Source organism: Apteryx rowi, unplaced genomic scaffold (assembly GCF_003343035.1).
Source record: "Apteryx rowi isolate R43461 unplaced genomic scaffold, aptRow1 scaffold_457, whole genome shotgun sequence".
NCBI classification, from domain to species: domain Eukaryota; kingdom Metazoa; phylum Chordata; class Aves; order Apterygiformes; family Apterygidae; genus Apteryx; species Apteryx rowi.
This window is the reverse complement of record NW_020450713.1, coordinates 286,109-300,257: the sequence shown is the minus strand read 5'-3', so window position 1 is coordinate 300,257 and position 14,149 is coordinate 286,109. Positions and strand designations below refer to the sequence as shown.

The 14,149-nt window shown below is 37.2% G+C and overlaps 2 protein-coding genes across 2 annotated transcripts in view; both read left to right on the top strand.

Moving 5' to 3' along the window:
* TMEM33 (transmembrane protein 33) overlaps positions 1–7,337 on the top strand; it is a 7,693-nt gene extending 356 nt beyond the window's left edge. The window contains exons 3-8 of the mRNA XM_026077532.1: positions 994–1,088; positions 1,514–1,701; positions 2,694–2,761; positions 3,263–3,396; positions 5,588–5,671; positions 6,886–7,337. Coding sequence (XP_025933317.1) covers positions 994–1,088; positions 1,514–1,701; positions 2,694–2,761; positions 3,263–3,396; positions 5,588–5,671; positions 6,886–7,015 — 699 coding nt within the window. The 3' untranslated portion in view covers positions 7,016–7,337. The remainder of the gene's footprint in view (positions 1–993; positions 1,089–1,513; positions 1,702–2,693; positions 2,762–3,262; positions 3,397–5,587; positions 5,672–6,885) is intronic.
* SLC30A9 (solute carrier family 30 member 9) overlaps positions 6,934–14,149 on the top strand; it is a 55,231-nt gene continuing 48,015 nt past the window's right edge. The window contains exon 1 of the mRNA XM_026077529.1: positions 6,934–6,952. The gene's annotated coding sequence lies outside the window, so the exon portion shown is untranslated. The remainder of the gene's footprint in view (positions 6,953–14,149) is intronic.

Sequence of the window (14,149 nt, the reverse complement as noted above, 5' to 3'; positions counted from 1 at the left end):
GGCGCGGGGCTGGGCCCGGCGCCGCTGGGGGCGGAGGTGTCGGCGGGGAGGGCGGTCCCGCGCTGCTCGCCGGTGTGCGCGGCGCAGTCTCAGCTGGAACTAGTCTAGGGTGGCGGTAGTTGTGCGTCCCTGGTTATACTGCGCAAATAAGTGAATGGGTAATGATAGGAAGATCGTTGCAGTTTAATTATTCAGTTAATTTCTGGCTCTCTTAAAAAGCCTCTAGGGGCATAGAGGGAAGAGCAGTCTTCAAAAGCTGGTTCAAATTCAAGCCACGCTTTTGAACTTTTTCCAGCTGAAAGGCTGTGTTTGGATGCCTCTCTTAGGGACATAATAGCTTAAAAGCATGCTGTGTGCTGTGCGTTTTTAGAGTCTTTCTGGTACCTGTGGGTTTATCAGGAGTGAAAAGGACTGTGGTTAACCAGAGTTCAACAACAGGAGGCAGTCTAGATCACTGTTCAAAGCCCCTCCCGCTAAGAATATGTAGGCCAAAACTATGCCTTTTTTTCTGGTATAGTTATGTGAATGTTAACTGACCTCCTCTTTTTCCCTCTTCCATAAGAAGTCCTGTATGGAGTCTTTAGCCTCATGTATGTGAAGTGTGTTCTGAAAGGAGCCTCGCAGCAATAGAGACAGAAGTCAGTAGGGCTAAAGAGCTTGCATAAGTTGCATGGCTGTCTAGTGAGGTGCATCTATATAGAAAAAATATCTCCTTAAAAGGTTCTAACACTCTATTTGGTCATAATGTACAAGGGAGCTTTTTGATTTTGACACAGCCTAGCTATTTTTGATTTTCATAGTAACATCTTATGAACTGGGTATCACACAAAACCAAAAGATGCTCTTTGCTTCAAGCTATCATTTGATTATATTCAAAGTTGGAGAGAGAGTTGAAATTGAGTAAGGGAGGAGGGTTGAATGTAGGCAAATATTAAGATACTAACTTCTGATGGAGGTTGGCGCTTTTTTTTTCCCCCCTCTCTTCAAATGTAGCAATTTCTGATGGCTAACAAGTTGGATACAGCAATGTGGATTTCCCGCTTGTTCACTGTTTACTGCTCAGCTTTATTTGTCCTGCCTCTTCTAGGGTATGTATTGTAATATTGTAAAACAACATTTAAAAACTTGCAAAGCAACTACACTTCTTTTTCTTGGAGTTGTTTTTTATGTAAGAATGAATGGATATTCAGTTTACTCGATGCTTTCTGTGAGAACAGTTTACAGATTTTTAGATTGGTTTAAAACACCTTTAGATATGTTTGGAAAACATGTTGAACAACTGTGGAGGCAGTTATGTGGCTTTTTTTTTTGGTGTGGTTATGGAATAGTACACCGTTTTACCTTTGGCATCATGCAGTAAGTCAGTGTTAGTAGTTTTTGAGGTTATTTTGGTAATAGTATTATAGTGGAAAAAGCCTCAGATGTTGTGCAATTGTGATGCAATTCTCAAGAGTGAATGTCCCCTAAGCAGAGACTTGGTTTTTATGGTAACATCTCCTCTGGTAATTTGCAGGTTGCATGAAGCAGCAAGTTTTTATCAGCGTGCCTTGCTGGCAAATGCTCTAACCAGTGCCCTGCGACTACACCAAAGGCTACCGCACTTTCAGCTTAGCAGGGCATTTCTGGCCCAGGCTTTGTTGGAGGACAGCTGCCACTACCTATTGTACTCTCTTATCTTTGTTAATTCCTACCCTGTTACAAGTATCCTTTACCAAAGTGTCATCCTGGTAAATTTTAAAAATATCTTAAAAACTTCATTCCTTTCATTATCTGTGCCATAATTTGAAAAAGCAGTTTAAACTAAAACACACTTACTATTCATAGAGCCTACTCTGTGTAAAATAGGAGCTGCTTATGTTGATTGAGCCATATTCAGCTTAATCATCTCTATAACTAGCGCATTGCAGCCTCTGGCTCCTGGTATTTTCTTTTTCCAGGATTTAAGTGCAATGGGTTTTATGACTAGTGATCATATGTGATACTTTAATAGCAGTTGTTAATTTTAATTCCTTACTACAGTATTTATATAACTCCTTACTATAAGTAGGACGTATGTCATGTAGAGAGACAACTATTCAGTAGTAAGCTTTTTTTTTTTTTTTTTCAGATAACAGTTTTTTAAACAGATAAAGTCTGAAAAAGGGGCTTATTCCCATGGTTTGTCAAAGATGGTATTTAAGAACTCACTTCTCTTTATCTGTGCTTAGTTTAATGTCCTACTCTTAAAATGACTACCACATGAATCTTGCTGTCTAAAATCTGAATTGATGGCAACTGCATGTTCTTTGAAGAAACACAATCTGTAACATCTGTTAATAAGAATATTATGATGACTAAGTCTGTATGATAGATTTTAATTACTAAGCTTGTATACTTCTTCCATGCAGAAAGAATGTATTTCTCTAGAAATACAATCGTGTATAAGGTCAAATTGTATTTTGTACTTTTGCATATGCATGTGCACACTTTAAAATGAATAAAAATATATAGCTAAGAAAAGATGCAAGAAGCAAAGGGAACAGCTACAGAATCATTATATATATGCATGTCTTAATCCAGTATAGCTGATTCTGGCCAACCTCTTGTAAAGAGCCAACAAACTGCGTGTTATTGTAACATCAGTGTGTGTGTTGGGGGGGGGGGGGAAGTGAAGCACTTCAGCAGTTTATAATTTTCCTTATCACTTGCTGCAGTGAGTATTTTCCCAGTTCTGCTGTTTTCTTTGCTTCATGCTGCCACATATACAAAGAAGGTTCTTGATGTAAGTATGATATAAAATACTGATTAATACTGTGGTGTGCTTGGGTTTTATAACAGGTTTGAGAGTTGCACCTATGGATTCTTTTAGCTGCAGTGGAGGAGATATTTGCCAGGTGGAGCTGCTGCTCAGGCACAGAGTCTTCTGCAGCTCTTTAGTTCTAACCTCTGATATTCCGAACTGGGATATCTTGCAACCACAGCTGGACAGAATAAGGCTGGACAGAATAAGGCTGGACGCATATGCAGTTGAACCTAAAATATGTACATGAGGGATTTGCAAGACTTCATGTTTTTAATTTAATTTTATGCAATTATAGTTCCTTAGATTGTTAATGACACTTTCAATAGAGTTGTTTGGGATACTAATTTTAATCCCTAGGAAGCTAGTCTTAAAATGCTGAGAAGAGTCATAACTGCTACTTGTTAGTATTTTGATTTCTTTCTGCTAGAGAAGATTTGTGTAACTTATATGTTTTCTGGCAATTTTTTTTCTTCCTTAAAGGCACGAAGTTCAAATAGTCTGCCCTTTCTGAGAAATCTTTTGGAGAAACTGAATGCTAATCAACAGAATATTCTAAAATTCATTGCTTGCAATGAAATTTTCCTGATGCCAGCTACGGTTTTTATGCTCTTCAGGTAAGAATTGTAATATGTATTTTCAAATTTAAGAGCAGATCTTCCTGTACAAGATTACTCTTTGCAATGAGTTCAATGTGGGTCACAGAGATCTCCGTTTATATGGTTCTGTCTGATCAAAACCTGAACTTGAATTTATTTGATTCCTAGACTTCTCAAGTTGGTACATCATGAAATCAAAAAGCGTTCACTCTGATATAATTTGGCACCAAAAAAACCTCTCTCTTTTATAGCATAAGTAAGGTTGTTGGTTCAAATCAAAGTTTTTCAGTGTTGCAACTCACTCATCTAAACCGTCCAGTAGGTATAATTTTGGTCAGTGTAATAGAATATTGAGTTCTTTAGCTTCACTGAAAGTGTCTGCTTACTCTCATTTTTGAGTACTTAGATCCCAGAAATATAATTGGCATGGAAATTTCATTGTACAAGCAGGAGTAAGTTATGTTCCCTCCTGTGTTACTTCTGACCAGAAACTCTCTGTGTCTCGCTCGCTCCCTCGCTCGCTCCCTCGCTCGCTCCCTCGCTCGCTCCCTCGCTCGCTCCCTCGCTCGCTCCCTCGCTCGCTCCCTCCCTCGCTCCCTCCCTCGCTCCCTCGCTCGCTCCCTCGCTCGCTCCCTCGCTCGCTCCCTCCCTCGCTCCCTCCCTCGCTCTCTCTCTCTCTCTTAATTAATTTATTTATTCTTATTCCATCCAATTTTGACTGCTGGGTCTGTGTGCTGCCTGTTGAATTCATTTTAGAGACCTTGAGCTTATGCGTGTTGGAATCCAACTAAAGTCAAATGGGCATAACGGCCTGCACATCTCTGAAGTTGGAGGCATTGCCTTGTAATATTTGGAGGGGAGAAAATGCCCTTTATTGAAGCATTTGTCCTGAGGGGTCAGAAGGGAGGCTTTATTTTCTTGGAAGTTAATAGAATGTATAATTTGTCTTTATCTCCTGATGTGCTAGCTGAATGCTTTGATGCTTTACCCTTGATGGATTTTTGTTTCATTTTGGAGCTGCTTACCAACCACCACATACTCTTGGTATACAACATCTGAAGCATTCAAGTGCCTTAAGATTCTGTTTAGTAGTAGTTCATTCTCTTTGTACAAAGAATTCAGGTGTAGCTACTTGATAAGTCATCTAATAGGTACTGAAAGTTTTAAAAGATCCTATATTGAGATCTAAAATAATGAAGGTCAATACAGTTTGCAAAACTTTAATACAATTGTTGTGAAAATACACAATTGTATATAACTGTGTATAAATACAAATTTTTGAAAGTCTGTTCTGTAAGCTATTTTAGCTTATTAAATTGCTTGTAATTACTACACAGGTGCAAGACTTCCTTCCCCCCTCCCCATGGCTCGCTTTCCTTTTCACTTTGTATTATGCTTCTGGGTAAAGATCCTGTTCATATTTGAAGATACAGGGCTTTTTAATATTGTGTTTTATAAGGAAACTTCAATCAATGAAATTAAACTCTTGTGGTATTTCTGTGATTTACTCTGTGGTTTAGATATACTTGCTACCCTTTTGCTGCTTTATAGCACTATCACAGGAAACAGCAGCTTTGTGAAGTATTTAAAAAAAACCTTCTTTCAGAGCAAGTGGAATAGTTTGATATCAGCATAATTTTAATATCTCAATATGTCTATAATAGTCTCCAAGGTGTTATAAGAAGTTTTGCAAAAGATTCCAGGAGTAAGGCCCAGTTTTTCAAAGCGCTGTGCTTAGGACAGAAAATGTGTGTTGGAGCTGAACTATTTATGCCAGCCAGCTTCCAGGCTTGACCAAAAGGCTTTTGCTTAACACTAAATGGGCCTCTGCTGTCACTTGTATAACTCTTTTCCAACTACCAGAATCTAGACATAAAATGCTTCTTTAAATACAAAATCAATATGAGAACAGCAATATCTCATTTAATTGGTTTATTGAGCAGTTTTATTCTATAATGTAAGCTTCAGCCTTCGTAAATGTACTGTTAGTTTTCTTGTGCGAGGTTGTGTTTTTGTTATTTTGTGATCTCCCCCCTGCCCCCTTCCTTCATCAAAGTCTAGATTGTTTGAACAAATATGACCCTCAGTCTGGCTTGGTATCTTTGAGCCTAGGTAGCTTCCTTACTTTTATTAGGGGAAGTTCTGCATTTTTTTTTTTTTTTTTATGAGGAGGGTCAATATAAAGCTSCACTTCTCTTTTCTCTTTCAGTGGGCAGGGGAGTCTGCTCCAGCCGTTCATTTACTATAGATTTCTTACATTACGCTACTCCTCTCGGAGAAATCCGTATTGTCGGTAAGCACTAAATTGATTTCAGGAGGTAATGCTTAACAGCTTAGCATTTCAGCATTCAGAAATTTTTCACTCTTAAATGAATACATAACTCTAAACCTGTGAATGGCAATTTTAGAAATATGGGATAACTGTGGATATTAACAAATATATTAATGAATTCAAAGTTATACTTACTTCACATAACTGAACTTCTCTGAAATGTACTATCCTTGAATGGGAGCTTTCAGAACATACCTGCATGATTAAAACTCAGCTTTGGAGAAGAAAGTCTTTTAACTGTTTTGTAATTGTTTACCAGAAAGGTAGCCTTATTTTTAGATTGCAGACCTATCTGAGTCCACTTCTGTACATGAACAGAAATTTATAAACTTGTGTAATATCAACTGAAAAAAATTTGTGGATGATCTTAAGCATGTTCATTACCTACTTAAATTGAAATCTTTCTCAGAACTTACTCATGACAAGCATTGCATAATGTAAGATTTTGTGAACGTGCTCTCCAGTCTGATCACTACTTGATTAGAAAATAGTTTGATAAAGTACCAAGGAAGTGGCTTTGGCTGCCGTGGCAGCCAAAGCCAGGTTTAAGAACCATAAACTTAATCTCCTCCTATTCCCTACTGTTTTGTAGGAAATCAATTGTTCCATCCTATTACAGGTATTTTTCAACAAAAATCAATGAAGGCACTTTTTTTGGTATCTACACATAATTTAAACTGTGCAATGTTAAAACTGCTTTTTAATACAACTACTCCAAGATGTTTTACTGGTATTTATGTATTTTTAAGTGAAACTAATGTTATGAATTTTATCTCTTATGGCTGTCTTCTAAGAGTTGCTTCTAGAGTGCAGGGTTCTTGCCTTCTGTCCATTCTGGCAAGAAGCAACACAAATGTACCACTTCCTTTGCTCCTCAGCTCCTTACACAGCCTTTGAAAAAGCATTATTCCTTCCCCCCCCCCGTTTGAAGGTGGAATTTTTCTGCTGTCTCTTTTCAGTCTTTGTGTGGAAGTAGCTTTCAAAGTTTATTAATGTTTAAAGGACAAGAATTCTCAAGCTTTTACAAGATACTGCAACATGGTGTTGATTTAAAGAAACTTGTTAACTGCAATTTTCCTTTTTTGAGAAAATGAATGAAAAGATTTCTAGGTGCTAGGTACTTCTAGCTAATGCTTATAGAATCTTAATACTCTTTGTTTAAATCTGATTCTCAGGACTCTCTTCACCGAGCTGAGGATTGTTGTTGAACATCTAATAATGAAGCCCTCATGCCCTGTTTTTGTAAGAAGACTATGCCTCAGCAGCATTTCCTTTRTTAGCAGATTGGCACCAACTGTTGCATAGCCAACTTTCAGGCATTTATGTAATGTGAACATTATGAGCAGCTGGCACGTCTGCTGATGATTATAAATTCCTGGTTTTACACTGATCTCACTCCAGGCTGTATAAAAATGTGTATATGCTTCTCTTGGAGATAATATGAAATTTATCATCTCAAAAGCAAGTCTTAGAAACTTAAAATTACTGTGTTGTATTGCTAATTGATGAAAAGTAGCTTCATCTTATCCAAAACACGCTAAGAGGGATAAAGCCCAGTCATATAGAATTGTTTTTTAAAAATCATAGACTGTTTAAGGTTGATTAAAATGGTTTTTTTGTTTGTTTATTTGTTTTAAGGAGTCTTTGCTCAGTAGGTCTGTCAGTTGGAACCCTGGCCACTGTAAAATGTCTCCAGTGGACAGCATCTGGGACACATTGCGATGCACTACTCTTTGGACAGTATTCTTCTGCTTACTAACATGTCCATAGACTTATTTTGTCTAAATTACTATATTCAATATAAAAATATGGCCCACTTTTGAATTTAACAAAATAGATTAAAATCTATCAAGCTGACATGGCTAACGCTTTTTCTGAAGGAGAGCTTATTTTTATTAAAAAAAAAGAAAAAAAAAAAGAAAAAAAAACTCTTCCAGGTTTCTTCCTTGTGATATGGTCCTACATTATGTAGTTGGGAGAAATCTCAAGACTCTGACCACAGGAAATTCTGTACAGTTATGTTGTCATAACAAGATGTTTTACCAAGCCAAGTTGCTGACCTCTAAGCTTTTGAGACAAAGATGCAATGCTTAAACTTTTAACCATCTCTTAAGTGAACTAATCAATGTAAATTGTAGTAACTTTTTCAGAATCATTGCAAATGCGTTCTTGTGTCTCCACGAATGTGAGACTGTGGTAGCTTAAGCATGTCTGCTTTTTAGAAAATTAATCTGTAGCTAGCTCTATATAAATTGTTCTTCCAGTTTCTGAGGCTCCCATTGTGATGGGAAGTTTACATAAAGGATTGCACCTGTTCAGGCATCTATTGAAACAAATGGCTGTACGATTCTTTTTGGCATAAATCCATCTGATCTTACTGATCTGAAGGCAGTGTCATGACTACAGAAATGAATAATAAATTGAGTGCTTATTATGCATTCACCCAGAAGTTGAAAGGTAGGTCATGGAAAAAGAATGTTATCTGTCAGGATGCAACCTGTTTCCATAAAGTTAAGGCAAAGTGTTTGCCTAATCTTCCATGGTAAATGTTAATATTTTAATTACATAAAACTTAATGGAATTCATTGGCCCTTTGTAAACTCCTAATGCATTGTACTTTATTCTTGCTTGGTCAGAGAAATCTTAGGTGAAACGCTTTTGAAAGCAATCTTGAAACAAAGTATTTTCTTGTAACTTGTTACCTTGTTTGTGATGTGGCTATAATTCCAACTTTTCAGTTGTGTTAAGTATTAGTATGTTSGTTCAGAGACATGCATTTATACACTTATTTCATTTTTTTGCTCAACCTCTTGGTACTGATGAAGACCTGCTTTTGGTAACTTGATATGATATTCCTTGACTCTTGAACTTGCTCTCTGAACATGATTAGCTATTTATGGAATTCTTGCAAAGTGCAGAGGCAACTGCATGCAGTACTGCTCTACAGCTGCTAAGACTTGTGACTAGATTCACTATATGTATATCCTGTAATTTGAGAATTTTAGAAAAACTAAAATTTCTACTGCAATAAAAGGAGTGTTAAATGTAATGTACTAGGCTCTTCAAGCTTATTTTTCTCTCTAACAGAACATATTGATGCTTGAACCTGGAAGTTGAGCAGAATGCAGTCTTGCATGCATGTTCTCTTGTCCCCACTGCCACTTCTGAATCAGGAAATCGTTAGTGTCTTATATGTTTCTAAAAGGTGAATTTATAGGGAATTTTTGCCTTATAAAGTGACTCTTTTCTTCAAAATTTAACTCAAGAATAAGCACTGCAACAGTGGTATATAATAGAAGCAGAAATCCAGACCAACTTCTGACCATTTCTGTATTTCAGCACTGTTCTAGACCCTGTCTAATGTTATGTGGTATATTTTCAAGTGGTGACATCAGACTTTGCACCAGTGTGATTTTAAAATAAGGCTGGTCACCTAAGAGTATACTGGGAGTGGAAGGCAAATGAAGGCTTTGGTAATTGGTGTAAACAAAGTAACATTGCTCTTAACTTCTGAGCCAGCTTTTGTGCTCTAAGACTGCTTTTATTATGGGACCAGCTTACTGTTCCTTTGGTTGTATGCTGTTATTGGTTGGGATTATGTTAATCTTAGTGGGTCTGAGATATTACAAAAGTAGAAGGATGCTGAGTTTTGAGACCCAACTTTTTGAGACCCCTTATGAATGGGCAAGGAAGATGAAAAGGATTAAATGAGTAAGATTTCAGTAGGTGGAGAATTGGAAGACTTGTGAAATAGAGTTTATATATGGATATGGAATTTCTTGCTAGCTCTTTTAAGTAGTGTTAGAAGTGGTTTGGGGAGAGGAAGACTTATACATTGAATTCAATTTGGCTAATCTTGCATTTGTTTGCATGCTTTGCTGAGACTGACAAAACTGAGGCTCGGGTTTTGCTTGTGGCCTGGAAAAACTTACCTGCAAGGTATGCCAAGAAAACATGGGACAATGGGATAACTTTCAAGCAAATTGAATCAGGCTACTGACCTGCAATCTGTATCAACTTTGATTTATTTACTCTAGCCTTAGACTGCCTGATTGATAATACTGGGATTTCTCAGTGCTGAGTTCTGTCTCCTGCCTGCTTGCTAACTACGGTTTGTGACTGTTTCTGTTCTAACAGCTAAACACATCAAAGGCTGGTTGTCACCTGACAGTTTGAGATTTTTCTGGTGAAAAGAACTGTACGTTCCTGGATATATACGGGTTGTTTTTTTTGCCGCCGGCAGATAGCTATGATGCAGAGCCTGTGGCAGGAGTTGGTGATAGCTAGAGAAATTTTGTAACTGATCTTGAAATACTTTTGCCTACCCCAAATGTGAAGAGAAGCATCCTTGTCCTAGTGAAAGTTTGCCAGCCTAATGTGGTAATTGTTTCTGCTGGTGTATATGTATGTGTGTGTGTGTATATGTATGTGTGTGTGTGTATGTATGTATGTGTGTGTGTATGTATGTGTGTGTGTATATATATATATATTTTAGTTGTCTTAGCTTTCATAAGTTTAAGTGCTGCTGCATAAATTCTGTGGGTAGGTTATACCCTTCACTGTTGCACAAGCTTGCTGTAGAAGTGAGGTTCCGACATAAGGCTTTGGTCCTGATGCTTTATTTATCTACAGGTGAGAACAGACAAATTAGGTCTGTTGGGAACTGCTAATGCCGGCTGGGATTTCTTATAAGCAAATAATCCACTAATGCATCCATCCTTCACTTTATTGTCCTTTATTTAATTTTATACTTCCATCATCTTTTTTTTGTGCTGTCAGTTTTATACATTCTGTTTCCTGATAACAGAAGTGTTAACTGTTCCATGATGGATATTGAAGGGGAGCAATGTCTGTTAGTATACTAAGTTTTGTGTTTAACAAACTTTATTATAATTGCAAGTCAGTGTTTGTCGTGGCAGTTTCTGAGCTGTCAGCTTCTGAGCCTTAGTTTCTGAGCTACAGATTAGTTTCTGAGCTGAATTTATACAGTTTGAGCTATATGTTTTGAGTGTGCTGTTTGAACAGATTACATAGCTGGTTGCTTTGTACCCTGTGTTGGTCCCCGTTTATCATTAGGCACTTGTATCACAATATTTGCTGTAGACATCCCTTGCTAATTAAGGAAGTACAGTTATTGCCCATTTTACAGGTAGGAATGGAAGCATGGAAGGAAAGATCACTTGCCCAAAGTAATAGGAGAGCTCTGGCAGAGCAGGAAATAGAAAAAAGAATGTTGGACAAGTGTTCAAGGGACCATGATTATTTTGTATGCCACATGTGATTTYTTGGTCCTGTTTCCAAAATGATACTGCTGCTTAAACAATTGCAAAAAATACTGTACCATATGGTGCTCAGATTAAGGGTGACCAAGACCATTGAGCTAGAACAGTGTACACTCCAAGTGTTGTCAGAAACTGCTTCCCTTGTGGAAGGGAAACCTGCTTAGGTATGGCCCCTGATATCCTCCTCTTCCTGGTGAGGAGGAATGTGCGGGGGAATGGGATCATGAGTACTTATGTGCGAGACAGATGTTAGCAGGCTATGCTGATCTGTTAAAATTGCTTATACTTTTTCTTGCTGTAGTGTACGTATTTGTGGTTATAATTTAACGATACTGAAACTAATTGGTGTATCTTTGTATTGGAACTTTGATGTGCTAGAAACTTCTTAAAATCTTAGGAAGAATCAGGCCTTGCTGTTTTAAACTACCCTTCAAGGACAGAACCTTAAGCAATCCTTTATTTCACAGATGCATTATCAGTATGGATAATGTAATTGAATTTAAGATTAAATATAGATTCAAAAATATCCTTTTCATAGAACATGTCAGTATTCCTTATTAACTTTTCTACAAAAGCTAGCTCTATGATAATAGCAGATACTGTATGAGTAAGGGAGTTGCTTAGTTCTGTGCCATCCAGAAGGCACAAACTTCTAAAATGAATTGAAAAATTCATCTTTTTCTTGTATTCAAGGGCTGAGGCACAAAATGCTAATGTAAGGCTCAGAGGGGAAATACAGTTCTCCTGCATATTTGAGAAAATGTGAAGCCTTCTCAAGAAAATTTAATAAACATAATAATCACAGGCTGCTGACACTAAGGAAAAAAGCACCTCATTCGCTCTTTCTTTTATGCAGCGATTTACTGGTCCCTACTGATTTTCAAATTGGATCACTGCAGTAAATTATCCATGCCAGTACCTGTGAAAGTAAGCACTGGGATCCATATTTGTTTAGTGTTCTGCTTAAATCAGCAAGAATGATAAATTTGATGGTATAAAATTGCAGCTACCAAGGGCTTTTCTCAGTGAATGAGCAAAGTATCTCCACTYGTAATTTATTGTGACCCTTTTTCACTGTATGTGCTTTGTATGTCAAATATTTATTTCAAAACAAATTAAATTATTTTCTTTCTGTATTGATACAGCTATGGTTTTGTTGATGTTCTTGAAATCAGATTGTGTAGTTTTTGCTGGATTTAAAATATTACCGATGTTATGTTGCAAAACAACAGTTGCTTAAGTTCAGATTTCTGAGTTTGAGTTACTGACCAAAGGCTTTGCATGTTAAATATTCTAGGTTGTTCTTTTTTTCCCCTCCCAGAATTGCTCAGGATATAGCAAACTACTATAACTTCTTGCTTGCTTTCCTAGAGAAAAAGAAAGATTAAGTTGCATATCAAAACCAAAAAAAGCTGATATCTGTCTTTAAGTCATTGAAGTGATTATGATTTATACCAGTGTAGACGTCAGGCCAAGTTCTGTGAAAACTAGTGTAGATGCTGAGTTTACTACCATATTTTCAATGCAGGTGTTAATAGCAGCAAAGTTATATGTACATCTGTGTTTTGGTGGGAGTAATATCCTGTTCTGTGAATCCTCTAGTAGGTGGCTCTGTGACTGTGGTTGTATCACACTAGCTAAATAAGACCAATTGCTGCTCTGATAACCAGCACTTGATTACTTGGAATTCATCAGTGTAATTTGTTTTGTAATAAGTAAACAAAACCATAAACCAGTGCTGTTAATAGTGTGATCCCTGTTACTCTCTTTGGGGGGGGAACCTTAACTTATCTGTGATGCTGCTTTAAATAACTGACTTCTGTTCAACCCCAGCTCCCATCAGGTGGGCTTTCTTCTGACTTCAACCATACATCTGTGGTCCTAGATTAGTCTTGGAGAAGCAATAGTGTGGATTATATTCTGAGGAGCCATCAAAGACCTTTCTCTTAACAGAATGAATGGTTAATTGGAGGTTAACTGTCTCCCTTTATCCTGATTTTCATGTGCCTGATGATGGTATCTTCCTTGTGGATTTAGTAAGGTGTTGCAGCAGTCTGCTCCCRAGCAGAAGCCTGCACACTGCTTTCCTTGCAAACAAGTGCAGATCACAGTATTTTCATTTTCTGCTCTGTGTGTTTTTTATGAATGTTAACACCTTTGCCAATGTGAAGAACAAGAGTATGGTGCACCAGTCAGTTGAGATATTTAACAGGAAAATTAACTTTAAAATCAGAAATGATCATAAAGATGCAGAACTAGACCAGCATCCAGTGGTCCTATTCACTTTTTTGTAATTGCTTAAGAATTTTTAAACATCGCTCTTTGGGGCAGAGACAAGCCCTGTGGCTGCATTGATGTATACATGCTGAGGATCAATGCTGTATATGCTTAGAGCAGCAGATAAATGATTACTAATAAAATAATATTTTGTTGGGCCCTATTTTTTCCATTTGAATATTTCTTTCATATATTTTGTTGTTTGCCTCTTTCTTATCTCTGCCAGCCCTCTCACTTCTCAGAACATGGAACACATTTGTGAAGGAAATAGTTTAAAAAAAAAAAAAAAATCCTGCACTGTAAGAGGTTTTTCTAATCTCTTGCCATTTTACACTTAAAAAGTACTAGTGAAACTGATTTGAGAGAACCTTATTTCATATTCTTATAAAGTAGTGCAGGCAAAAGAATCAAGCTGCTTTTAAGCTGGTGTTTGATTTGTTCATGAAAGACTGTATGACAGAGCTGCAGTAGCAGCAGAATAGACTTGATACAGGAAGCCTCCTCCAGTCTCAAGTTCATATACATCTCTCCACGTTAGTGTTCAGGTAAAAGAGTAGTTGTTTCAATAGAATATGCATTATATACTTATTGTTTTAAGAATTGTAAGCTTCTTTTTTCATGAGGATGGAGGTAAGTGCTACTATCCCTAAGAATTTTTTCATTATCCAAAGGTTGGAAATTGTGGAAACTTGATCAGTTGAAATAAAGGGGAGTTTTTGGTCAGTGTTCTAATTTTATTCCAAACCGCTGACCTCTAGTGGCTGGCTTGCAACTATGAAACAAGACACTTCAGTAATGTAATGTGCACCTCATATGTCTGTGAGCTRCAGTAGAACATCTTCTCTTTTACCCTTTTCAAGAGAATAACACCTCTTTGTGA